The sequence below is a fragment of the Urocitellus parryii genome, chromosome 9 (assembly GCF_045843805.1).
Source record: "Urocitellus parryii isolate mUroPar1 chromosome 9, mUroPar1.hap1, whole genome shotgun sequence".
NCBI classification, from domain to species: domain Eukaryota; kingdom Metazoa; phylum Chordata; class Mammalia; order Rodentia; family Sciuridae; genus Urocitellus; species Urocitellus parryii.
The window spans coordinates 35,231,296-35,258,000 of NC_135539.1; the positions used below are offsets into that span (position 1 = coordinate 35,231,296).

The following is a 26,705-nucleotide window of genomic DNA, read 5'->3' on the forward strand; positions in this document are numbered from 1 at the left end:
AGGTCCCACCTGGCCCCACCTCTTAATATCCCATAATGGGGATTAAATTTCATCAAGAGGCTCAGGGAACAAATTATATTCAAACCACGGAAACATTTGCCCCCATCTGGAGGAAGGGGTGAGCAGGCCAGAGGAGGCTGGGGAAGGGACTTCCAGCCCGAGCATTCAGGAGTGCGCGGAGGGGTGAGCCTGCGTAGGATCAGGGCCTCGGAGCTGGGGCAGTGATGAAGGGGACAGGCACAGAACAAGCCAAATTCGTGACAGGCATGAGGACCGGGGCTCCCATGGCCAATGAGAAGGGAGGCCATGTGGTTTGGTTTCCTTCACCCGCATTTATTTCATCTGCTAATATGTTCTGGTGTGTATTAGTAAATTTACTTTTTAAAAAGTATACCGTTGGTTAGCTGATTCAGTGATACACCGCCAGCACTGCTGTCCATCTGGGAGCATTTTTCTTACTTAATTAAAAAAATCCTGTGCCCTTTCTTTAGCTACCATACCCATATACATTTCCCTTTAACTTCCTGTTTTTTTATATGACTGTGCATTTTTTATTTTGAAATTTATTAAGTATTTAACTTCCCTGACTTTAATAAGTTTATGCATTCCAAGTACATTTTCATAAAATATTGGCCAGTAAACTGGTATTTTGGCATCAGGCAAAATAAACGCTGAAATGCTAATATTGTCATTTTGCTGCAGCACAGCATTTGATACATAGTGATGCTCCCCAGCTCAGCTGTACCTGCCTCCAGAGCTAAAGCAGTATGGCTCTGGCTTCTACATCTAGCAGGACTGCAGGCACTCCTGACCTTGACAGTGTGGCTTGGTATGGTGGCCATAGTTAGCAGGCTAGTAAAGCTGTGCTCACTTTCCTTGTGGGGCTTTAGGTAAGAGCATCTCCAACATGGAGGAATCTGTGACCCTGGATAATGGAGGATTTGCTGCCCTGGAGCTCAACAGTCGCCATCTCAATGTCAAGAGCACCTTCTCCAAGAAAAATGGGACCAGGTAAGGAGGCAACAGGTAGGCCTGGGTCAGCCAGGGCTGGGTGCTGGTCCAGGGCATGCCCACAGATTCCCACTGAGTCCCCCTGTGCTGATCCAGAAAGCTGAGCATAACCCCCCAACAGGCATGATTCCAAGACCCCAAGGCACACTGGCTCTGGCAGGGGTACGGTTGCAGAGGGTGAGAGAAGTTTCCAGTGCATTTTCAGGGAAATGAAAAAGGGGTGGGACCTCAGGTGTGGAGGCCCAAGACCTAGGACACCTGAAAGTCACCAGGGTAGCCTTCACCATCACTTAGTGGGAAACTCGGGTCAGGAGTTCCTAGTTCAGGGGAGTCACACGGGCTGCAGCAGGCTCATGCATGTCCTAGAGGGGAAGTGGTTGCTTTTGTCATTTGATGGATTCCACATTTTCCTGCAATGCAAATGGCCATTTCAGATGTGTGTGGGAAAACAGCAGGAGTGACCTCCCACCATGACCTCTTCCCTCTATCCTTTTCCCAGTTTCATCAGGAAGTAAGTTCCCCAGAGATGAGCAGGATAACCTTGACCTGCTTGACTTGCAGAGCCTGGTCTTCTGGTCTTGAGAGTCTGGTAGAAAAAACAAGATACCTGGGGATGCCCTCCTGGAGCAGACTCGCAGGGGTCTTACCCATGCCCGGCAGCATGAGGGGCCTCTTCTTTCTGGGCCTGGCTCCACGGGGATTTGCTTTTATTGCAAAAACATTACATACCATCAGGCAGAGTAAAGGTCTCTATTTCCCTTCACACAGCTGTTTTTCCCTTCTCCAAAGCTCCTGTAGCAAGCATTGCCTACAGGTAGCCTCAGTGGTTCCTGTCCTCTGCCTGTTTGGGACACTCAAATCACTAGAAGGGTGCTGCGGTCAGAGATAACAGAGGCCCTCAGCTTTTGGAGGAGGCAGGCAGACAGTGGGTCTCCCACCTGCCATTGGCTCTTGGCCAGCACCCTGGAGGCCAGTCCAAGCAGAGCAGACTGCCAGCCACCATGTTGCTCTCTTAAGGCAGGAAGGGGAGTGAGCGGTGATGTCTGGTCACATCTTTCACTCCACTTGTCTACTGAGAGGCAAGCTCACAGAATTGTCACAGAATTATGGAAAAGCAATCACATAATTTCAAGACCAAGAGGGACTCGTCACACAGAATTTTAAAATATTACATGCTCTGCTCCTTTGCTGCAATCTGTCTTCAGGCTCCTAAGAGAGGCTCGTAGCTTTGAAGCACAAGGCCCCAGGACAGACAGCAGTCTGGTTTGTTAAGTCCATAGGCTTCCCCCGAAAAAATCGTTTTGTGGTGAAGTGGGAGGGTCTCAACCCACAGAGATTTATTTCCCCGAGGGTTCCTATAACAGGGAGAAGTCAGTCTCGTATTAGAGGAACTAGAGCCTGCAGGTAACTCCAGGGAGGCTGTTGGGATGACTGGATAGCCAGGTCGGAGCTCCCCCGGTTGGTGAGGAAGCCTTGGGCAGAGGGGCACCACTGGCCTCCCAGCCAGGAAGTGTCCCAGAAGCTCGGGACTGTGAGGGCCTCTCATGAGCAGACCTGGGTGGGCCCACGGGCCATGGATTTGGGACAGTGATGGGTTCGGCCACAGAGCATCTCTCTCCAGCATGTGTATGTGGCTATCTCTAAGCTCTAAGGCCACATCTCCAAGGTCACATTTTCATATTTCAATTGATGCTTCTTAGCTCAGACAGTGCCTGGGCACAGCCTCTGGGTGGTCTGATGGGAGCCCAAGCTCTCAGCCCGTTGACCTGCAGCCATGGCATTCCGATGGTACTCACTGGGTTGGCTCATGCATCCATGTCAACTGGCTCCAGGTAGCGTCCTGGACTTCCTGAAAGGGTCCATGCAAATCATCCTGAAGCTTCTGGAAACTAAGGACAAACTAAAACCAAGACAAAAAAAAAAAAAAAAAAGTTTGGCTCTTTACCATCACTTTTCTAGTCTGAAGTCCCAAATGCAACAGAAGGATCCTGGAGGCAGGTCTGCCTGTCCTTGGGGCTCCAAAAGGGTGCAGACCCTTGGACAGGTAGGGCTGCTGGGCCTCAGTCCTCCAGCATCAGGTCCAAGGTACCTTTAAGTGTGGCATGATTAGTTCCCGTCTCTTTGTTTATGTTGTGGTGCCCACTTCTTTGTGAGAAGACACCTTAGATTAAAAGATTTACCCAAATGGAACTAGGCACATTGACATAAGCCTGTGAGTCCTGCTTCTCAGGAGACTGAGGCAGGAGGAACGCAAGTTCAAAGCCAGCCTCAGCAACTTAGTGAGATTCTATCCTCAATTAAAAGATAAAAAGTACTGGGTATGGGGCTGGGGCTGTAGCTCAGTGGTAAAGCACTTGCTTCAAATGTGTGAGGCACTGGGTTCGATCTTCAGCACCACATAAAAATCAATAGAGACACTGTGTGTTCATCTACAACTAAAAAAAGTTTAAAAAAATAAAAAAGGACTGGGTATATAGCACAGTATGAGGGAAAAAATGATTTACCCAAATGGTTATATGACAAATGAAGTCTTTCCAAAAATAAATTATCTTAGAAGTGGAAAGGAAGGAGGCCTTTGGGCCTTCCCTGAGCCTGTTCTGAAAAAAATGAGACATAGCCAACCTGAAGGAGGCAGTAGCTATGCATAAAACCAGGGTCCCCCCACCCCACCCCACCCCACGCCTCATCTTCCCAGCGCCTGGCTTCCTGGACAGTGGCTTCTCCTTGCTTGATCACCAGGGTTACTTTAACCTCTGGGGGACAAAGGTCACCCCATCTGCAACCACCACCTGGCTCTGCACTCTGTCCTCCTAACGTGAGAGTCCTGGACATGAGGACACTCCCCTCAAGGACATGGGCAGTACACCCTGCCTGTCTGGCTGGCCACAAGCTAGCAAGTCCCTGAACAGGCCTGGGGCAGTAGGCTGTGCTCAGCCCTGCTGCATTTAAAGACAGATCGATTTGTGCTCTGAGTTTTCTCCCCAAGTGGTGACTTCTCCATCTGTAGAGCAGTCTGGGCCTTTACTCAGTCACAAGATGATAGTCACCAGGAGGTGAGGGCTGAGGCTGTGTTTGTTTTCTATTGCTGGTGACAAATGTAACTGCTTAAACCAACACTCATTTTACTGCCTCGCAGTTTCTGTGGGGGAGGACTTTGGGCCTGGCTCTCCTGGCCCTCTGCTGGGTTCCCAGGGGCCACAATCCTGGTGTAGCCAGGACGGTGTTCTCATCTGTAGCCTGGGCTAGGCAATATCTTTTCCCCACTCACTCAGACTCTCAGTAGAACGCATTCCAACGGGCCCTGGGACCAAAGGCCCTGGCTTCTTCCTGCCATTGGCTGGTGCGAGGCTAGAAAGACTCTCTATTTCCAGTATCATTTAACCTCATGTGGTCCTGAGAGGGGTTGGAGAGACAGCCCTCACCTTTTCATATTCCATAACCTGATCCCAGCACAACAGCCCTCTCCTTCCACGTATTACACTGGTTAGAAGCACATCACAGGCCCTGCCCATACTTGAGGAGACGGATGACCCAGGGGGCAGGGATGGGGACCACCTTAGAACTCTGCCCACCACAGAGGACAAATGCCATAGCAACCTTCCCTCCACCCTGACCCAGCCCAGAATACCAGCTGGGGCTCACTTCCCGGGCACCTCCAGCTTGGCAGGTCAGACCATTCCCCATGGCTTCCGTCCCCTGCTCGCCACAGCACCAAGCACCTGCTCTGTCTTTGCTCCCAGCCACAGTGTCACCCACTTGAGCATCTTCTGGGACAGAACAGCTCACCCTATGCCCCAGGCCCAGCACAGTCCCTGGGCTGACAGGCACAGGAAGAGAGGCTGCAGATTCACCAGGTGGCCACAATGGTGCACAGGCTGTGGCCTGCCTCCCATTCCATGGTCAAGGCCAGCAGCATCTTGGGAGGCCTTGGGGGAGTGTCTTTGCCCAGGGGTAACTTGCCATGTCCACTTTCATCCTAGGTCCCCACCGCGACCAAGCCCTGGTGGCCTGCACTACTCAGATGAGGACATCTGTGACAAGTACAATGGTGCCGTGCTGACAGAGGGCGGGAGCCTCAAGGGGAAGTCAGCAGATGCATCAGAGTCGGAGGTCAGTGTTGCTTCAGGGCAGAGACCACCACTCCCTCCTTTTGTACTAAGCTTCTGCATCCTCTCCTTCTCTCTCACGCCCACCCCTGAGGCAGGCAGAACACAGGACAAAGCCTCACTTTACAGATGAAGAAAGTGCCAGAGCCCGAGTTCAGATGCCCACGCTGTGGCCCATGGGCACCTCCCATACGGCCTGAGCAGAGCAGATGCCTGGACAGATTCTTGGGGGAGCGGGTTCCCTTCTCAGATCCTGGGGTAAGAGATCAGCAAGGCAGGTATCCCCTCCTCCCGCTCCTCGGGGGCTGCCCTGTGGAGCAAAGCAATGTCAGCTGAGCAGAGCACCACCCAACAGGCCCTGTGCTTGGTGTCTGGACACTCTCACAAGCTCCGTCCTAACTAGGCCTGGAGCTTCTTGGCATTGGACCAGCCCTGGCGAAGAATGAGGCCCAGCAAGGGTCAGTAACTGCCCAAAGTGGGCTTCAGAGCTGGAGGCCTGCTGCCTTCCATTTGCTTTCAGCATGAGCCTATATTTCCCAGGTTTCCACACATCTTGGTGGTCTCTAGACACAGTGCAGGGGGCTGAGCTGCAGCACTGACAGAAAGTGGAGCCCCTGTTCCTGGCCAGACAGTTGCTTCCTGTTCTTCCCTGGTATTAGCAAATCTCCCCATCCTGCCGGAGAAGTTCCCTCTTCCTGCCTCCTTGTGCAGAACAGTAGTTCTGGACCAGGTGACAGGGTGGGTCAGCTCAGACTGGAGACGTGTTCCCGTCCTCACTGAGCACTTGGAACTAACTGAGCTTCAGCCCCGCCCTGGGCCCTTGGCCCATCTCTGGCCTCCTCCGCTTCTGTCTGGGTACCCAGCACTTCTCAAGAAGAGCCTGTCTCCTGTGTGAGGGCTCCCTGGGGCACAAGGGGACTTCAACCTGGGGGGGGGCTGTTGTGGAGGGCTCTGAGAGGGGCTCCATGTACCCCCAGAGGAGTGCACTGCCTCAATCTCTTAAATTAACCAGCCCAGACAACCAAAGCATCAATTAGAGTCTTGAATGAGTCCTACATGCTTTGTTTCAGGTATGCCAAGCCTGGAGAGGGGCGAAAATCAGGGAGCCATTTGCTGCACAGACAGCCTGCCCCACCTCTCAGCATTCCTACTCTAAATCAATATTTAATCTAAAATAAGTCTCACCTTCATTTTGACCTGAATTCAGGCCTTATTGAGCCCCAAGGCTCAATAAAATGGCTTCTTTTAAATGGTTTGTATATGAACCCCATTGAGAGGGCAGCAGGTGGGTGCCGGGGAGGCCTGGCTCGCCTTGACTTTGCATGTTCTGTTTACAAAGGATGCTGGTGTGCATCTGCATCATTGCCTTGGGCTTGGCAAACAGCAAGCAGTGGTACAGATGTCCCAAAAGGTGCATTTGTCTAAATTTGAGGGTCTGTCATGTAAAATCCTACTGAAACTGACCCACTCCACCTCTCCTGCTGAGGACACACAGCTGCTTGTCCCAAAAGCAGCATGTGGGGAAGCAGCAGCACAGCCTTCTAGCAGGACTTCCTGGCACCACTAGAAAGGCACACCTGCGGGCACTGCCTCAGTCTGTTCTGAACTCCTGGCCGGACACTCTCTCTAGTGTGGCACTGTCTGTGACGTCAGTAGCTACCGCGCCAGCTAACGTATGTTGGCTGTCGCTGTGGAACTGCTTATGGTTCACCCGCTCTGGGTGTGCATTGCCCTGAGGGACTGAGCATGGGCTGCGTTTGACCTCCTACAGCTGGTGTTCACACCAGCTCCATGACGGGGGGTGTCCTCCCTGTTTAGATACTAAGGTCATCCAAAGGTAGGAAGTGGAACTGGGTGCTCATAGATCCTTAGTCTCCAGAGCTCAGTCTAACCCTGCCCTTCCATCACCACCCAGCCCAGTGCGGGCAGTGGAGGTGTGTCCTAAAGCAGCCAGAACTGGATTCATGGATTCTGAACTGTTTGTGCATCAAGGTATTCTCAGAATGGGCTCATGGAAGCCTTGGGTCTACTTCTCTCAAATGGGTGGGCTGTTTTGAGATTCAAATTCAGCTGATTTTTATGGAGGATTTCTAAATGCACCCAGGCCCTGAACTAGGCTGCACATCATGCATACGCCACACATGCAAATACATACACACCACATGCACACACACAGTGCTCACATGCATGCCTAAATATATAATCATACCTAAATACATATGTGCACATATACATGCATGCATACCTAAATACATTACATACCTTCACACACACCTAAAATCACATGTGTGCATATACATGTGCATACCTAAATGCACACACATGCACACATATGTGCATGCACATATGCCTACTCACATACTTAAATACTCACTGCACCCATGCATACCTAGACAAATACCCCCAGAGGAGCACACAGCCTCAGTATCTTACATTTCCCAGCATAGACAACCAAAGCAGCAATTAGAGTCTTGAATGAGTTTAGGTAGCATACATACCTAAACAGAAACATGAGCATACAGGTGTGAGCAGGGAGGTGAGTGTGCAGGAAGAGGGAGGGGAAGGAAGAGGGAAGGCATGGGGGAGGGACATGGAATCCACTCTAAATGGAATTCTGCACAGAGGTTGTCATCTCCTTGTAAGCGGGAGGAAGAGCGAGGGCACGAGAGGTCTTGGGATGTTCCCAAGGCACACACTAACGACCTGGGCCCAGCAGTGGGCTCTAAGTTCCGTCTTTCCCACTGCACCTGCCATTCAGAACTGAGCTGCTGAGGCACAGTCATGTGGCAGGGGAGGCCAGGGCCCATGAGGGAACTGCCTACTCCCTTGGCAAGACCTGAGAGGGTTTCCGTATGTTCCACAGATACACCTCTGGGTTCCAAATATCTTTTGGGCATGGGCTTCTTCCAGAAGACAATGAAAGGGGTAGCCATTATCCCCATTTATATATAGAATGTTACCTAGGACCTCCCTGAAGCCTCTCATAGGTCACTTGACCTAAGGTCCCCAAGTCCCAGCTAAGAATACTGGGCCTGAACCACTGGGTAGCTAAAACATGCCCTGCATTTTTGGAGAGTCCTTTGCTAAATAATCTTGTTGACCCCACCTTAAACCTTATGAACTTGGGAGATTTGCAGGCACTGAGTATTCAGGAAATCCCAACATAGGGACTGGGACTTAAATCCATTCTTGAAGTGCCAGTTCAGATGGCGAAGTTCACTTTGAACCATGTTTTAAATGACTGGATTGAGACATGATCCACAGGCCGCATGGCTCACCATTCATGCAGCTCACCACTTGAAGAGCACAGTTCAGTGGTCTGGGTGTATTCACAGAGTGGAGCAGCCATTCCCACAAACTCTAACATTGTTACAACCCCCAAAGACATTCTGTTCCATTACCAGCCTCTCCCATACCCCAACCACCAAGATCCCACCTTTCCCCACCTGCCTGCCCCAGACCTTGGCACCACTCACCAATTTTCTGCCTCCTTAGATTTGCCTCTGATGGACAATTCTTTTTTTTTTTTTTTAATAACTGAAGATATTTAATCTAGAGGAAAAAAAAATACTTGGGAAACACATGATAGCTATTGTTAGATACTTAAAAGGGCAACCACAAGGAAGAATGTCTAGATTTACTAATATCAATACCCATGAGTAAATTAATGGATATATTCTCTGACTTGATATGAAGGAAAACTTTTAAAACACGACTGTGGAGGAGTGTTCAGGTAGGGTCAAATGACCAATGATCAGGAGTGTTTCATAAGCAGGAGCAGGTAGGAACTAAGCCATTGTAGGGTGTTTATGGTGTTTTCCAGTTAAAGAGGTACTATGAACAGCTTCTGTCCAGTAAATTACTGTCACTCCTCTTGGGCTTGAGTGTTGGTTACTCTAAAGAGGAATTTGGGGAAGGTAATAACATTGGCTTCTCAAATTTAGTCAGACAGAAGCCTTCGTGCAGATAATCTTTGTGATTCTCTAAACACCCACTCAACAACTGGTCTCAAAAATACCCTGTACTTACTTAGTTTTACCCACTTCACAATATGCTCAATATGAGCAGTTTGATTCCCAAGCCTTGGTCAGGCACGAGTATTTCTTGTGAGCCATAGTTTTAGGCTTAAGAGCCTTTGTTGGGGGAGAACCCTCTGCCCACAAGGGACTGTGACCATAGAAATCAGTAGAAGGTGAGGGATCTAATGAGTCTTGGGAAGATTTCCTAATACCAATACCCATAAGTATTGGTAAAGGCCTAAAGGTCCCGTCCTGGTACCATCAATGTCTGATGGACATTTCATCTAAATAAATCAGATTGTCTTTTGTGACCAGTTTATTTATTTCAGCATAATGTTTCCATTGAATGGATACACCACATTTTAAAACTAGTTTTATGAAGGTTTGTGACAAGGATCCCCAAGACTACTCCCAAGTCCAGTGATTCGCTAGGACTCAACAGGACTCAGCTGTGCTTATGACTGAGAGATATGACAGAGAGGACAGAGCACAGTCAACTGCAGGCAGCCCTGGGGGTGCTGCTTAGAGGACTCAGCTCCTAGGCTCACAAATGTGCCAAAACTCCATCCCTGGATTATAGGATTGGTTCACTGTGCCTACACTGTATCTCAAAGTATATTCTAATTTTCCTTCTAATTTCTTCTTTGACATGTTGGTTATTTAGGAGCATATTTTTTTAAAGAGAGAGAGAGAGGGAGAGAATTTTTTAATATTTATTTTTTTAGTTTTTGGTGGACACAACATCTTTATTTTATTTTTATGTGGTGCTGAGGATTGAACCCAGCACCCTGCGCATGCCAGGCGAGCGTGCTACCACTTGAGCCACATCCCCAGCCCAATATTTTTAATTTTCTTATATTTTAAATTTTCTACTATTGACTCTTTATTTTTTGGGGGGGGGAGTGGGTTACTGGGAATTGAACTCAGGGGCACTTGATAATTGAGCCACATCCCCAGCCTTATTTTGTATTCTATTTAGAGACAGAGTCTCACTGAGTTGCTTAGCATCTCGCTTTTACGGGAGACTGGCTTTGAGCTCATGATCCTCCTGCCTCAGCCTCCCAAGCTGCTAGAATTACACGTCCAGCTTCTATTGATTATTTCTAATCATATTTTTAATTCTTTTAAATTTGTTGAATCTTCTTTTACAGTCTAGCATGTAGTCTATGCTGGAGAGTGTTTTGCATTCACTTAGAAGAGTATGTTATTCTACTATATTGGATAGAGAGTTCTGTATGTTTGTTTTAATTGATTTACAGTATTATCTTCTGTTTATTTGATCTTATTTGCCATCTCTTAACGTAGTGAAGTCTCCAACCATAGTTGTTGAATTGCACTTTTATATTCCCAGTTCTATCAATTTTAATTTCATGTATTTTGATGCTCTGATTAGGAACAAATGTTTATAATTGCTTTTATCTTCTCCATGGATTGACCCTTATATTCACATAGAAGTCTCCTCTTTGACTCCAGTAGTATTTTGAATATTAGCATAGCTATTTCAATTATCTTTTGGTTACTATTTATATAGTATATAATTTTTATTCTTTTATTTTCAACCTATTTGTGTCTTTGAATTCAAAATGTGTCTTTTATAGAAAGTATATATTTGAATCATGTTATTTTAATTATTATGCCCATCTCTGCCTTTTAATTGGACTTTTTAATCCATCCACATTTAACGTAATGATAACTTAAGTAGAATTTATGTCTGACATTTTAATGTCCTAATTTCTCCATGTTTTTGATCCTACTTTCTTTTTTGTTATGTGGATATCTTCTAATGTGCCACTTTAATTCACTCACTCTTGCTTTTACTACTTTTTAGTTATTTTCACAGTGATTTGCTCCAGAATCATTTTCCACTTCAGATTTATCCTGAATATCAGGATAAATACATGTAGAGAACTATGTTCCCCCTCCCCTTTTTATGATATTATTATACATCATGTGTCCAAGTAAGTTAGAAAATCAAGAATGTGTTTCATAATACTTTACATAATTACATATCTTTTAGAGAAGCTGAGAGAAGGAGAGCAAGTGTGTATTTGGAGAGTTTGTCATTCCCACCATTTCTGGTGCTCTTTGGTTCCTCCTGTGGATTCAGCCTGTCCGTAGGGGTCAGTTTCCTACTCTGCTGCCTCCTTTGTGTTGCTGTTGTTCTGTGTATTACATTTCTATAGGTTTATAGGCCCAGTGGTACAATCATACATATACTGTTTGTGCACCACTGCTTTCTAAATCAGAAAAGAGAAGAAATATGTAATTATTCTGTCTTTTATAATTTTCTATGCAATTACCTTTTTTTTAAAATTTTGTATGTCTATGTTTGATTTACTGTCCGGTGTCAGTTGCTTTCCAATGAACAACCCTCCTATAGTACTTCTTGCAAGGCAGTCTGCTAGCAATGAATTTTTCTCAGTTTCCATATATCTGGAAAGTCTTTATTTCACCTTCATTTTTGAAAATAGGTTTGCTGGATGTAGGATTCCTGACTGGCAGTTTTCTTTCAGAATTGTGAGCATATTACCCTATCCTGCTGTCCACCTTATTTTCTGACTGGAAGTCAATTGTAATATTATTTATGTTCCCTTGTATATGAGGAGTCCTTGTTCTTTTGCTAATTTCAAGAGTTTCTTGTTCTTCAAAATTTTGACTACGCGGTGCCTGGGGTAGATCTCTTTGCGTCCATCTTGTTTGGAGCTTACTGAGCTCATTGGATAGGCAGATGCCTTTAGATGAAATTTGGGAAACTTGAAATCATTGTACTTTCAGTGTTTTGTTTCCTTGCCTCTTTCTCCTGTCCTTCTGCGCTCTCTTTACACCGTGTTGGCGTACTTAGCACTCTCGCATTTAGTGCTCTGTTCGTTTCTTTTTTTTTTTTTTCAGATTGCATAGTCTCCATTTATCTATCTTCAAGTGTTTCCTCTGCTAGCTCAAATCTACTGTTGAGGCCCACTAGTGCATTTTTTTATTTTAGTTATTGTGTTATGTTAACTCTGCAGGTTTCCAGTTGGACCCTTTTTTATAATTTCTATCTCTTCATGGATACTTTCTACCTGCTGTGATATGGTCCTCACTTCTTCCCTTGATTCCTTGGACGTAGCTTCCTAGTTCTTTGACCCTCATTGTCACAGACACTCTGGGAGTCTCTGCCTGGTTAGTCCAACCTTGGGCCCCTCCAGGGCTGGGGCTCCCCCTAAGTGTGCCTTGCATCTCCCTGGGGTCTGTAGCAGGTGATTTGGGATGGCATCTTGTGGCAACTCTAAATGCTGATGTCCATCCCTTGAGGACTGTCATTGTTTATCTCTTGTTAGTCTACTGGCTGGACCAGCTCAGTGAGGTGCTTCCTCTCAGTGTGCATGCTCTGGTGTCACTCCTCAGCGGGGGTGGCTGTGCAGTCTCCCTGGCCACCAAGGATGACATGGTTTTATTTGGGCTCTCCTTGTTCCCTTTTCTCACCTCCCATGAATGTTCTGCAGGGTCCATCTCCAGTGGCATCACACTCAGTGACTCCCCTTTACTCCCCACTAGTTATGTTATTGTGACAGCATCTTGAAGCATAATCATTCCATACACGGATCCAGTTAATGTCCAGCCCTTTGCAGTGGCCAGAGGATGTCAATATCTGAAGCTGGCTCTGTCCAGAGACCTCTTAGTCCCAGTGTCTCTCTCCCTGTTGAGCTGCTGGCTGGTTTACAGCTTCACTTGTCACCATGGTGGAGTCACCAGCTCTTATGGCCCCACCCCAGTCTCCTCTGTCTTCACCCACGCCCTTAGGCAGGCTCCATTCTCTATTCCTATGTGTTATCTCCCCCACACACCGATGACCCCATGTCACTGCACCAGAGCGGGGGTGGGGACAGTGACCCTCTTCTCCCATGACACACCTGCCACACAAGTGGCACTGGTTGAGATGGTTGCCCCCTGTTCTAGGCTTGCTCCTTCCCATGTGGAGTTTCTTCCTACAAACAAGTTAGGTGGGGGCAGCTGGGCCCAGTGCTCTCAGTCTGGCACAGCTGGTGCAGACCCTGCAGCCTAAGAGGGAAGGCTGGCAAGGGGACAGAGCCCAGTCTCCTGGCCACACCTGCCTGGAATAGGGCCTCTTGAACAGGCGGCTGGCTTGGGGAGAGAGGAAGTTGAACAAGAGTTGCTGGCAGCTCGCCCACACTCCATCCAGGTTAGACCAAGTTCCTAGACCAGCAGTTCTGTCTTCCTGGCCACATCTGCCCTACGTAGTTTCTGTCACACTAAGCCGGGAGCTGGATAAAGGGCAGAGAGCATCTGTGGCTCAAACACCACTGACTGTCACTGTCCTTAGAGATATTTAGCAGGTTTTCTTGTATGAATCTTTTCCCATTTGCTATCTGCTCAGGTGGTTGTTTATCAAATAAGTTTCACCAGTTATCATTCCCCTGAGGAGAGGGTCCTCAAGCTCCTCATGCCACGGTTCTGGAAGTATCTTTTGCCGTCATGATTGATCATTCCCACACTTGGAGGGGCCTAGAAAGAAACATGTGCTGAGTGCTGCTGTTTATTTTCCTAATGTAGCGTTGACTTCTGGTCAGGTCCTTTAACTCCAAACAGAAACGGAGCTTTAGATGAGGCCCACAGAGAGACAGGAGGAGTCACAGGAAGTAGGCTGAGGGCTGATCAGCAATAGAACCAGCCCCAAAGCTGCGGCCCTCATTTACATGCAGTACTCTCCACCAAGAGACTGGGGTTTAGATTTCAGGTGGTTATCCTTCCTGCTGGAGGCAGCGTATAGATTCAAACACAATGAACCAAACTCTAGGGATAAAGAGTCATGACACTCTTTGCCCCAGGCTCAAGTCAGTGGCTTCGTGTGGACTCAGGTTAAATCCTCAGACAGGGCTGGTATCCCTACTCCCCCTCTTCTCCAGAGCTCAGGGGAAGAGGAGTTAGAAACCTCTCTGGTCTCTGCTGGAAGAATTCTGAGAAGCTAATATTTCACTAAGAAAATAACGGTGCCATGCTTTTCTCCCCAGGGCATTTAAAAACCATTTTCAAAAATATTGTCAAAGTGGAAATTCTATGAGCAAGCTCGCAGGTGCACAGGACCAGCCTGGTCACATGACATGCTCTGGGGCTCTTTCTGTTGCTCTGGTTAGAAATGAGAGGATTTGTCACCTTTCCTCACACGACTGCTTGTGAATGTTATCAGAATGGCTGTTGGAATCACATGTGAAAACTGATTTTGAAATCCAAAGAAACCGTTTTCAAAATCCCTCCAGCTCCGGCCAACTTAGACCAGCCTCTTGTACCTGGTGAACTCCCTAAGTGCTTGCCAGAGTAGAACCCCAAGGGCTGGGAAGGTCTCAGAGGTGCTGCCAGGCCTCTGTGCACCCTTGGGGACTCTCACAGTCAGTTGGACACTGCATCCAATCACATTTCGTTCTCCTGTGGTTTCCTGGGAAACCAACACACACTGCAACTTCACATCACACAGGAAACTTTGAAAAAAAAGAAAAAGGCCCTGCAGCATTTCCTCTTTGTCAATAATTTTCACTCACTAAAATACATCCCCATTAAAAAATAATAATGTCATATAAACAATAAACAGAGCCAGTGACAGGAGGAGGGATGGCATTTTAATGCTGTCCTTTATCGGGGACCCAACAACACAGTCTGAGCAAGAGCCAAAAGCTCTGCTGACATCTCCTTTTCACTTAACCCTGGGGACCTTCTCCTGACTCTTCCCTATGAAGAGCAAGAAGCAAAGAAGTCCCTCTTAGTCTCTCCTCTGAGTTCCTTTCCGCATGATGGTTTTGATGCCAGACACTGGGAACTTTGACTCAATGACAACAGAAATGAAACCAAGTCCCACAAATACAAACATGCAGACAAATCCTTTACTAGAGCCTCCACTGGAAGTGAGACCCAGCTCCCACATCAAAGTGTCAGGTCGGCTCCCTAGAACTGAAGAAAGGAGACAGGTTCATCATCTGCTAGCAGGTGGTGCTGAAGAACATGGCCCTGAGGAGCCATGTTGTGACAGCCCCTGGCTGTAGTGATGTGCCTGGCACTGTCTCACACATTTAGTACTTGAAGTAAGGCAGGACCTATCTGTGGCTGTCAGGTATGAGCCAAGGCCCAGGGGTGCACTTGTCCTTTGGTCCTACTGTCTCAGTTTTGCTCTCTCAGATGGATTTTGGAATCCCTTGCCTGAGTGAGTCCATGGGCGAGGCCTGCGCCAGGCTCCAGCCTCCAGCTTTGTCCTCACACCAAGAGCCCCTCCCTCCCAGATGCTCTATGGAAACCCAGAGGCCCGAGTCTGCCTGGCTCAGCCTACGTTACGTGCCCACCCAGGTTCCAGCTACTGTCCTCTGAGAGGCAAGAGCCATTCATCCCAGGGGATGGGGAAGGATGGCTTCCTTCCAAGAACAGGTCAAGGCCAATACCAATGCTGGACATCCTGTGTGATGGACAGTCACCCCCAGTACGTGTCTCCTGCCAAGACCCCTTCTTAGCAGCCACATTTATCACAGACCCCTCTTTTGGCACCATAGCATGTTTAGACCTTTGGTTGGTGCCGTGCAACATGATGCATATAAGAAGTCTTCAATAAAAGGCATTTTATTAATCATGGAAACAGGAACCTGTGTGGAACAGGGTACGTTCATCCTCTAAGTGGGTCTCGATGATGTACTCTTGTTAACCCAGGCTCCTGGGAGGATGCAGTGGCCCATTCCAGATCCCACCTGCTTCCCCTACAGCACAGGAAGTGGGGTGGGCAAGGGCACCAGGAGGGCAGAGGGAAGCCCCAGGTGGGTGAGTGACAGGTTTACTGAAGCAGAATTAATGGCTCATGTTCCCACTGAGCGCCATGGTTCCTCCACCACTAGGAGACTTGATCCAAAATACGCCCACAGAGAGGGTGTCTGTCTACCTTGTATTGGACAAGTAAATGACCCCTACCCGTTCCTAGCAAGGCTTCATTCCTGCTGACTTTGAAATACCTTCAGTGTGGCCTGGCCAGTGTGACCTGAGGTCACTTGAATTTGTCAATCTCGATTCTTTCAGACAAAACGAGGAACCTGTATCCAGTCACTGCCTCTCCCCTTCCCTCCAGCCTTCTTGTGGTAGGGGGTGGAAGAGGGAGGCCATGGGGCACTGAAGATGTGGCCTGCAGGGGTAATAACCAGCTGTAACGTCCATCTTCAGATGACCATGACTTTAACCCTAGTGTGCAAAACATGGAACAAAATTGCCATCGCCTATGCCTAAATTTTCTGTGAGTTTCTCGTGAGAACAGTGATGTCATTAAGGCCTTTCCAACACCCCTCTCTCCCCTAAGCTTCAGGAAATTCAGAATTGAAGTTGGCATCTGAAGACGGGACAACTCAATTCAGGGCTGACAATGTAGAGTCCTTATGCTTCTGTGGGGTGATCGGTTCCCTCTTCTCCAGTCTTAATGTCCACAGAACCTTCTCAACCACCTGGAGTCTTCTAGAAAACAGATGGAAAGTGCATCTAGACAGCAGCCACAGTGTAGGTCCTTGATCTCCTACCAGGAAGGCCAAACATACTTGGTAACTCCACATTAGTGGACGAGGACCAACCCTGTGTTCAGTGACACCCAGTACAGTGAACAGTCACTGCGCCATCACACACACCCATATTTCCCCAGCAAGAGTTCAGGATCAACTGCCCACATTAGTTCAGCTCTGCAGCAGCTGTCTTCAGGCAGGGCAGCCTTCCACCAGATGAGTTTAAAAAGTTTTGGATTTCAGAGCACTGTGGGTTTGGGGTTGTGGGGTAGCATGAGGGAGTTGGGGTCGGTTGAGCTGGTGGGAAGGAGATGTCAGGAGCTGGGAGTAAGTTCCTGTCCATGGAGGCACAAAACCCTTGGCTTAGGCACTCAGGCGTGGACTCCTATTTGGCTGGTCTCTCCGAGCCTCATTGTTCATCCGTGAAATGGGATTAACCGCACAGCACAAGCCAGCAGGCAGTTGTAGATTCTGCAAGTGGATTAATCTGGTATGTGATAAGTGGTCACGAAAACGGAACCGCTGCACTGTTTGTCATCAGGATTAGATTACAGAGAAGCTGATGCGCTCAGCATCCCGGGATGCAGTGTCAGGCTGCGTTACAGGAGCTTTAACAAGTAAGAAGCAGATGAAGCAAAGTATAGCTGCACTCAGCTGCCACTTGACGGGCTGTTTGCATTCAGTGCCCCAATTCTGCAGCTTGCTTCATGTGAATATCCTACTTAAAGCCCAAAATTCAGTCTGTATCTGAACATTCTGGGACACTCGGGCTCCACCCTGTGTGTCCGAGGGATTCCTGTGTGCTCCGGGTCAGCAGCAGCAATGGCACTCACAACACTCAGATGTTATATTCCCCCGAGTCTCAGCGTGGACTCCAGTGGGATGTGCCAAGTGGGAAGCAGCAGCTGCCCCTCCCCACCCACCCCAGCTGAGAGGATTCGGGTCCTACCCCCGAGGAGAGCTGGGTTAGTGCTTCTCCTTTTTAAGAGTATTTATAGTCTGGAGGAGGCTCTGAGACTAGGGCACAACCTCCCCAGCCTCACACCCTTGGAATGCCACCACTGGCCAGCATCTCCCAGCCTCGCACTTACCAGACTCTTCTGGGAGCTTCTAAAACATAAGCATCCCAGACCTCCAGGGCCCTGAGTCCCACCCAGGAATCTGCTCTCTTAGGGCTGCACTGACTATTCTGAGACAGCCTGGGTTTGCTCGCTCATTCCAAGTCTACTGGGGAGAGACAACGGGCAGATGTGACTGGCCCCTTGAGAGGTCAGATCTAGAGCAGAGTGGAGATGTTGGGAGCCTAAGGGACAGGGCAAGACAGCACATGTCCCAAAGCCAGGGTCCCCACATCCTGTCAGGACCTTGAAGAAGAAACTCTGCCCTTCTCCCTTCTTGAGCTTGAAAGGCTACCTGGCCACCATGGGGACAGAACCAGAACCATGTGGGCATGTCTAGGTGTGGGTGGCCTCCTATACTGGAGACGTGAGGGTCCTGTGGGGTCCCCAGGGTCTTAGAGCCCAGATGGGCCTGGTGGGCTCTGGCCCCTCCACATGGCTCCCTGAGGGGCTCAGGAAGCTCTCAGGACCTCTGGAGAGAGGCCCAGGAGGGGACAGTGTCTGGCAGGATCCTCTACCCTGCCTTGGCCTCCATCTTTTTAGCAATCCTTCCAATGACTTATGTCAACCCAGAAGACCACAGAATAGCTTGCTTGAAGACAGTGAACACAGAAAACATGGGGTAAATGTTCTTACGGAAGCTGCTGCCTTGTTTTATAAAGATAACAGTCACCCCTCAAGAGGACTGAGCCTCAGACTTCTTGGGATGCAGGGTTAGGGGGTGGCCAGGTCTTCACCGCTGGGGGAGGGTACATGGAGATGTTGGGCAAATACGCTGTGGTGCAGCGGCAGTTCTGGCACCCCCACAGTTCTGCCAGTGGCCCCAGTGGCCTCCCTCTGAGCCTCTCCGGGGCTCAAGGCTCCCTTCTCCCTGGTCCTTTCTCTTTGGTCCACGGCAGCCTACATCTTTGACGCACAAAGGCCAAGGCTTGGGGACTTTCCTGCCCTATTGCACCTCTGTGTTCTGCACCCTAAGGTCACAGGCAGATCCCAGTGGGGTCTTGTGGGTGGCCATGTGGACCTCTTCCATGGTGATACCTTGCCCAGGGCAGTGGGAGGAAGTGGAGAGGGCAGGAAGGAGGGACACCGCCCCACACACTCCAGTGGTGTTGCTATCCCTCCTCCTGGTCTCTGCCTGCTTCCTCCAAGCCCCTCTGCAGCCATCACCCCCACCCCACGTGGCTGTCCATCCCTGCTGCATCCCCTGTCCCCTCTCACACTGTCCCTCTCCCCCAGGCCTCCGACTCAGACTACGAGGACCCGCTGCCCAAGCACTCCTTTGTCAACCACTACATGAGCGACCCCACCTACTACAACTCCTGGAAGCGGAGGCCCCCAGCGGCGCCACACAGGTACGAGGCAGTGGCGGGGGCCGAGGCGGGCCCGCACCTCCACACGGTCATCACCACGCAGAGCGCAGGCGGCGTGTACACGCCCGCAGGCCCCAGCGCCCGGGCCCCGCTCACCGGCTTCTCCTCCTTCGTGTGACACGGGCGCCTCCATCAGGGTAGAACCACCGCGGACCTTCCGGAGTCTATTTTTGTTAAGACAATCAACTCTGATAACTGAGCTGAAGTTTTTGTTTAAAAAAAAAAAAATTCTGAGAAGCGATGATTTTACCTACAAGTGAACACTAGGTTCCACTTAGGAAGGTTTTTTTATGGCTTTTTGTAACATCGCTGCAGGAAGCAGGTTTCTTTGTTTTCTTTTCTTTTTAAGAGAAGGTATATCTCCCTGGTGCCCTGGTGTGGCACCGCCAGCCCCAGGCGTCTCCATCCTCCAGGTCACCTGGGGAGGTGGGTCAGGGGCAGAAGAGCCGAGGGCCAGGGGAACAGAGCTCAGGCCTCTGTCTCTCTCTACCTCCTCTCCCAAGAACCAGCCAGCTCACGTTCTCCGTGTTAGGACACCTTCGGCCTCCTTGCTCACTCCTGGGGTGTGGAGAGCAAACCTGGGCTCCAGCTTGGTGACCCGCCCCCCACCCGTGTCTGAAATGCTCTCATTCTGCAGATTCTAGGCGACGAATCAGCTTTAAGGTCTCAGCAATGGGCAGGTGATTGGGAGGTGGTGTCCCCTGGCCCCATTGTGGCTCAGCTGGGCACTCCGTCACTCCGGTGGTAAATTATTCTGGGGCTTTCCTTTCTCCCCTCCTTTCTTTCAAGCTGATAGTGCAGGAACAAGAAGCCCTTCCCCCCACCCCAGGCTCTGGAAGCCCCTGAAGCCGGTGCAACTGGGTCTTTCCCGTGAACACACAGCACACGGCCAACCCTGCTGACCAAGAGTGAGGTGGCGTTTGCAGAATTGCTTGTCGTGTAGGAAGTGTGCATTGTTAACCAGAGTATTTTTTAAATCTTTTTATCTTTTTTTAAAATATGTCACATGAAATGAATGCGTCTTTGCTGTCTCCGGGTGCCTTTTTATTAATATGTTCTGCTTTGTACATGGGAAAGACAAGAAGCGACAGTGTCTCCAAATAAAGCAAACCCGCTCTGAGAAACCAGGCCCCGAGTCGCCCCGTGTACCCCAGGCCACTCCAGGCACGTGGGAACAGTCCTTCCGTTCGTCCTCCTGCCACCGCAGGCTGCCCCCTGCTTCTGACCACCGGTGCTGCTGCCCTCCCCATCCAAGGCCAGCTTTAAGCCTTAACAGGTTTTTCTGAGAATTTTTTTTCTTTAATTGTCACTCGTTTGTTCTAATTTTTTTAAGCTAAATGAAAATAGTCTGAACTACTTTGGAAAATATAGAGTCCAGACCTCAGCTGTGCCTCCAGCCAAACTTTGACTTTTCCAACAGCTAGCTCCGTTGCAGGTGGCCTCTCTCAGCCTGGGGACCTGTCTGGGTGTGACCAGAGCGCTACTGGTTCCAACTGGCATGTGTGTCCCGGGGCTCCTGAGGGCCCCACATCCTCACTCCTGGGCAGAGTGCAGCGTACACAGTATTAGAGGCTCTTCCTTCCACACCCCCCATGAACAGCAGGACAAGGTGGGGCACTGTCCTCCCAGGGACCTCAGTGTGCTGAGAGTGCTAACCAGCTGGGTAGGTCCCTGGCCGGCGCCACAGGAAGTCAGTCTCATGGCCAAGTATAGAAAACATGGTCCCCACGTGGCCGTTTTCTCTCTGCCCCTCTGTGGGGCAGGGTGTAGATGTTGTCTTGATCCTCTGCTTTGAAGGTTGCTGGGTGTGGCCCAGGAGACCAAGGAAAGTTTTGTGTGGGGTGAGAAACCCATTTCAGTTTTTCCAAAATTGAGAGTGTGGAAAGTTCTCCCTCTCTCCTCTGCTTTCTCCCTGCCTTCCTCCCTCCGCCCTCCCTTCCTCCCTCCCTTCCTTCCTTCCCTGCGCGGAAGGGGGAATATTCTAAACCAAAAATCCTAGATGCTCTGCCCAAAGCCACTTCTGCGTGAGAATCACCGCCCCTAGTCCACTGGAGGGGCCACCTCGGTGGACAGAGCCACCTCCTTCCTCTTGCCCCAGAGAGGGTGAAGTGGACGGAGATCACATTCAACCACTTGAACTTCTTGGGAGAGAATGCTCCAGAGAACCACCCCCTCGCTGCGCACTTTGCTTCCTTAAGCCATAAGGACATTGCTTTAATTAACAGGAAAAGGGTTGAGGACAATTTGGTCTGAGATGTGGCTTTGCTCTTGGGTTTTGTGACAACATGACACTTGTTTTAGGCTCATCTTTCCTGTATCCCCTCTACTTTCAGTGAAGTTTAAGGCTGCACTGACTCTGGGGCTGCTGATGGACAGTGGTCAGTTGCCACAGTCACGCCTGTCACCACCAGGGACTGTGTCTCATGTGAGCCACCTGCCCCAAAAAAGCAGGGTCTGACCTCCCAGAGCAACCTGTGCATTGAGAACTATCCATTCCTAATCGCTCATCTTTAGGGAGGGGAAAAAATTCACACAAGAGGAAAATGGACATTGGATCTAAATCTCAGTTCTGAGAATAAGCAAAAATTGTAACCAAGGGGCACAGCGGTTGTTCTCTGTCCTGTGGTGCTGAAAGGTGCATTTCGCAGGTGCCTTGGTGGCAGTAGTGCTGTCTCCCCACAGAAGTCTCCAGTGCCCTTCCCTGTGTGGATGGTGCACTTGGCACGGGAGGGGCTGTGCTCTGGTTGAGATGCATGGTTTGCACACAGGATCCCCTCTCCACCTCGGGTGCCAGGGCATAGGAGTCTGGAGAGGGACCCAGGGCTGAGCTGTAGTCTCCTCAGCCTCCTGTAGGGCACACTCTGAACCAGCTGGTCTGGACAGCCCTTCCTGCCCACCTTCCCTTCCTTATCTTTCCCCCATTCACTCAAGGCGCACTTCATTCGATGCCCCAGTGAAAGAAGATGTGGGGCAGCAGGGTCTTTCCCACCGTGAGCCCCAGGGGGAGACAGAATCGCAGTGGCCGCCACATCAGGCACCCTGCAGCCTGCAAGGGTGGTGCTCATTCTGCTAACTTCTTTGACTGCTGTGCTTGTCTGGATCACGACTGGCCCAAAGCATGGTGTGGTGCCTGCATAGCGGTTGCTAGCATGGTTTTTCGTTTGTACGTGTTCCTGCGCACTGTGAAGAGCACCTGGGTGCCCTCGATCCGCCAGCACAGGGCCCAACCCGAGGTGAGGACGTGTGGAAACTTGTGAATGGAGCTGGTCTGCGCGGCTGCCTCCTTGCAGACTCACCTTCTGGCTTGAGAAGAGCCTGGGGCAGTCCTGAGATTTTCCCTACAGCATTACCAGAAGTTGTGCTGAAAACCAGACCTCATTAAAAGAAAGAGAAATAACCCAACAACATGTAGGAAGGCAGAGAGAGGTGCTATGGGTACAATTTTTAATAAAAACGTTATTTTGTTCCTTAAGTGCTTGTGATTTTCTTCAAGTATTGATGAAATGACCCCTGGGCTCCTTAGGAATATCCCTGAGGTCTAAGGTTGTAAATTTGACCACTGAAGTTCAACCCAGGTGCTGTTCTGAACCACACACATGCGCACACATGCTCACTTCCAGGACCCACCCCTGCTGAGAAGCAGGTGTGCAAGGGCCGAGGGCAGTGAGACTCCCCCAGCCGGATGAGGTCAGAGGAAGGCCTCAGAGCTCATGGGAGCAACCTGACCTGTGGCAGCCAGAGCCTGTTCCCTGAGCCACCCCTGAATGGACCAGAAGCCACCTAACTCAAACACCCTGTGGTTGTGTCCCCAAAGACTTCAACAGGTGGCGGGGGGGAGGGGAGAGAACAGCTTCCGACCCATCTTGGCCTTGTTGGGTGAAGGGAGCTTGAGAAAGATGGCTTCCTTGCAGCATCCAATCTCCCAAGAGGGCCTCACGGGCTCAGGGCTGCTCTGAGGGAAACAGACAAGCGAGGCCATTTCTCTTCTCTACAGAAATGGGATTTCAAAGACATCTGCCACCCCGGGACTTCTGGAAGCCACTGTGCCGGGGCCAACAGGAGAGGGTGCAGCTTCACAGCGTGTCCCTCACCTGCCCGACTTAGGACCAGTTGGTTCTTAGCCCTGGTGTGTTTTAGCATGACCAGGGAGCAGTTGGAACTCCCAAGGCCCAGGCCCCGCCCAGACCAAGTGAGTCAGAATCTCTGGGCTTGGCCCCCTGGTGACTTCACTGCAGCTCAGGAAGCCAGGGGTTCAGAACAGGCAGCCAACTGCAGGGAGGAGGGGTCGCTGGAGGAAGAGGGTCCCCAGTTCCTGTCTTACCAGCCCTGCCCAGTAGCTCCAGACGCAGTCACTGCCACAGAGGAGCCGAGGTAAGAACCCTTCATTTCTCTCTCTTTTCCCTACCACTGTCTGCCCGCACCATCCCCCATCATGCGAAATTAAAATTTGCCCATTTTCCAGCATCTTCAGCATTTCAGAATTTGTAGCTGTCGTGTAAAAGGCAGATGACAGTATTGAACTCGTGCCACATCCCGTGTTCTTTGCAGCTGTTAATCCATAAGTTTCCCAGCAGGGTGCCGTGAGGTAGGTGGGGCTGGGGGGCCCATTTTATAGATGAGGAAACCTACCCAAAGAGGGGATGCCACTGATCTCAGGGGGGCCAGCTGCAAGGGGCAGATCCAGACCCAAACCTGGGCAGGCGGGAGGGAGCTGCAGAGCCTGGTCCCTGGGTCCCTAACTGCCCCTCTACGTTGTCCAAGAAGTTGTGGCTTTTGCCTAAGAGTTCCTCAGACACACAGACAGTTGCCCTGGAGAAGCCACGGGGAGAGGAATGCATGATTGTGCAGAGCCTTGTAGCTATTATTATTATTATCATTATTATTATGTATTTTTATGGGAAACCTTGGAAGTGCAGCCATTTGTTAGAGAGAAAGCCAGACCCCATTGTCTTGTTGGATGGCAGTTAGACCAGAGGACCTCCAGGAGAGGAACTTGACTTAGGTGAGCACTCCAGCAGGGCTGGGGGAAGCATTGCAGGTGGGGTCTTAGTGTAGCCTCTGGGACTGACCAGAATGTGTCTGTTTAAGATTCAGGAAGGGCACGGGAACAGGAGGCGCAGAAGCCTTCAGCTTCAGACCTTGTGGGGAGCGTTTGGATTCTTGGACTTGGGCCCTGCAGAGCCCTTGGTCCTCTAGCCCCCAGTGTCTACACTGGACATCCCGTGGCCTGGACCTGTGGACCTCCATCTCCATGAGTTTGGGCTTCCTCTGGAAGGGACCCAGGCTCTGGCTGTCTCTCCCTTGCAGAGAACCTGATCACAGCATAGTAAAGACCTAGGTTCCTCAGGATTCTTGGCCGGAAGGGCACAGCTGTACTTAGCAGAGCACCCTGAGTCCAGCTTGGCTCCAGGGGCCAAATTTGTGACAGGGAAGGAGCTCATTTGTGCATGGGCTGCCCACTACCCATTTCTCTTGACCAATGGCACCCTCAGTACCTCTGAGGAACTCCTCCCCCCCCCCACAGTTGACGTTTTTAGGGGACATTCTTCCAGCCTAGGAAGCAGCAGCTGACTCAAGGTGGGCTGATGGAGCAAGTGGTGCCCCTCCTTGGACTCTTAGGGGAACAATAAGGCAGAGGCTGCATTGAGGTGTCCCCCCAGCTTCCCAGAGTGGCCTTTCCTTCTTCCACTTTCCAAGCTCAGATTCTATACCCTCAAGAAATCCCTTTTGCTGGACTTAGCCAAGACTGTCCACCTGCTTGTAACCAGAGGTCCTGCTTCTTGCACTTCAAGGAGGCCCCACCCAGCCTGGGCTGTGAGCACAGCTGGGTCCTGCCCCTCAATTGGGGAAGGCCATAAGGACTGTCCTCAGGCACTGGGACAATCCCTAGGAAGGCCTGTCAGCCCTGGAGCAGCATCCATGCCCCCTTTCCTTGGACCTAGAAGAACAATATAATACAGTGAGCATGCTCCCCAACAGAGCACGTGTCCCCCATGAAAGGGAAGATTGAGCAGCCCAGCAGCAGCCTCCTCCATCGTTTGCTGAGGGCCAGCCTGGCACCTCTTCCACAGAGTGAGCATTTCCAGAGCAAAAACACACTCCATAAAAATCAAGCTGTTTTGAGTGGCCCCAGCCAATCAGATGCTCAGCCTCTGTGGGCCAGCACATTCTGTGCCCACCAACAACGATCTTTGGGGTTGGCTCTGGTAAATGATAGCAGAGCAGTTACCCTCTTGCTATCCATGCCCCCTCCTCCACCACGACCTCTTCCTCCAACCCCACAGGAGACACACTTGGTGATCCCCTGTGTCCCCAGTGGATGCAGGATCTCAGGATCCCTGCTGTACTGCACATGGGCCATGGAGGACGTCTCTTTGCCCTGAGGAGCGGGCAACCCCATAACCCTCCTTATTTACCCTTGCTCATACCACAGCTAGGGGAGGCCCAGGGCCCCAAGAAAATGGCAGAGTGAGATGTGGTTTTGAGGTGGGAGGCAAGGTCTTACTACATTTGCTAAGAAAATAAAAATGCAAGTGGCTATTGCTAGTGTGTTGAATTCACACCTTGGTTCCAGAGTTAGTCCATTGGGCAGCAGAACACTATTCTTAGACTTTATTCGGAAGCCGCAGAAGCTTTTGCAAACCTCCTGATTAAACAGCCTATTTTTCGAAATAGTTGGCTCACCAGACAATTTATTTCAAAATGATTTGAACATGCCCATGGCTTGGCTTGTATGAGGATCTCAGGATTTGCCAAAAATTCTCTCCCTTTAATGGCTTAAGTCAATTAACAGCCAGCATGGTGAAAATTCCAAGCTGTTAATTCCAGGCTCTGTGGTCTTAAAATGTCCTGCTTCTCCTCAGATAAGACAATATTCTGCAGTCATTAAGCAAATCACTACATTATGGGGTTGAATGGAATCCAGACTCAAATATTTTTATTTTAAAAATCATATTCTGAAGCAACCTGAAAGTGCTTTTGTTTAGGGGGGGGGCTCTCCAGCTGCCGTCCTGCACTGTGGCCGGCAGACTCAGTGGGTCCCCAGTGGGACTGATATCCACTCAGCAGGTGCAGCCCCAAGGTGTGTGAGGGAGGGCCCTCACCCCTTCCTGTCTTAGGGAACATTTTGCAAGAGTATTGATAATTGGAGAATAAGATCATCAGACTGCGGCAGAGATGAGGAACGAGAGAAGCGGGATGGGAATCCCAAGCACCCTCTGGGAAGGTCTCCAGAGCATCTCTAATGAGGAGCCCAGGGAAGGGAGTCCCCTTTGATCATCTCCCTCAGTGCCCACCTCATGCCCTCAGTGTGAGCAGGCCCCACTGAGAACCCAGATGCTCCTTGTCCTCTCCGACCCTAGCCTGGACCTGGCCCAGGTCCCTCCCCATGTTGACCTTCCCCACCCCATTGCTCTGCTCTCAATTCTTTCCTCACTCAGGACACTCATGCCTCTCCTGTCCCAGGAAGCACCTCCAACTGCTCCAGCCAACCTGCTGCTCCAGGCCCTGAATGCCCCATGTCCCAGGCAGGTCAGACAGTTCAGCCCTTGTTCCTCAGTATTTCCTTGCA

At 50.2% G+C, this 26,705-nt stretch overlaps 1 protein-coding gene across 1 annotated transcript in view; it reads left to right on the forward strand.

Annotated features, from left to right (window-relative positions):
• Positions 1-19,290, forward strand: part of Sdk1 (sidekick cell adhesion molecule 1) — a 903,256-nt gene extending 883,966 nt beyond the window's left edge. The window contains exons 43-45 of the mRNA XM_077802503.1: positions 891-1,011; positions 4,992-5,121; positions 19,002-19,290. Coding sequence (XP_077658629.1) covers positions 891-1,011; positions 4,992-5,121; positions 19,002-19,253 — 503 coding nt within the window. The 3' untranslated portion in view covers positions 19,254-19,290. The remainder of the gene's footprint in view (positions 1-890; positions 1,012-4,991; positions 5,122-19,001) is intronic.
• The last annotated feature ends 7,415 nt before the right edge of the window (positions 19,291-26,705 follow it).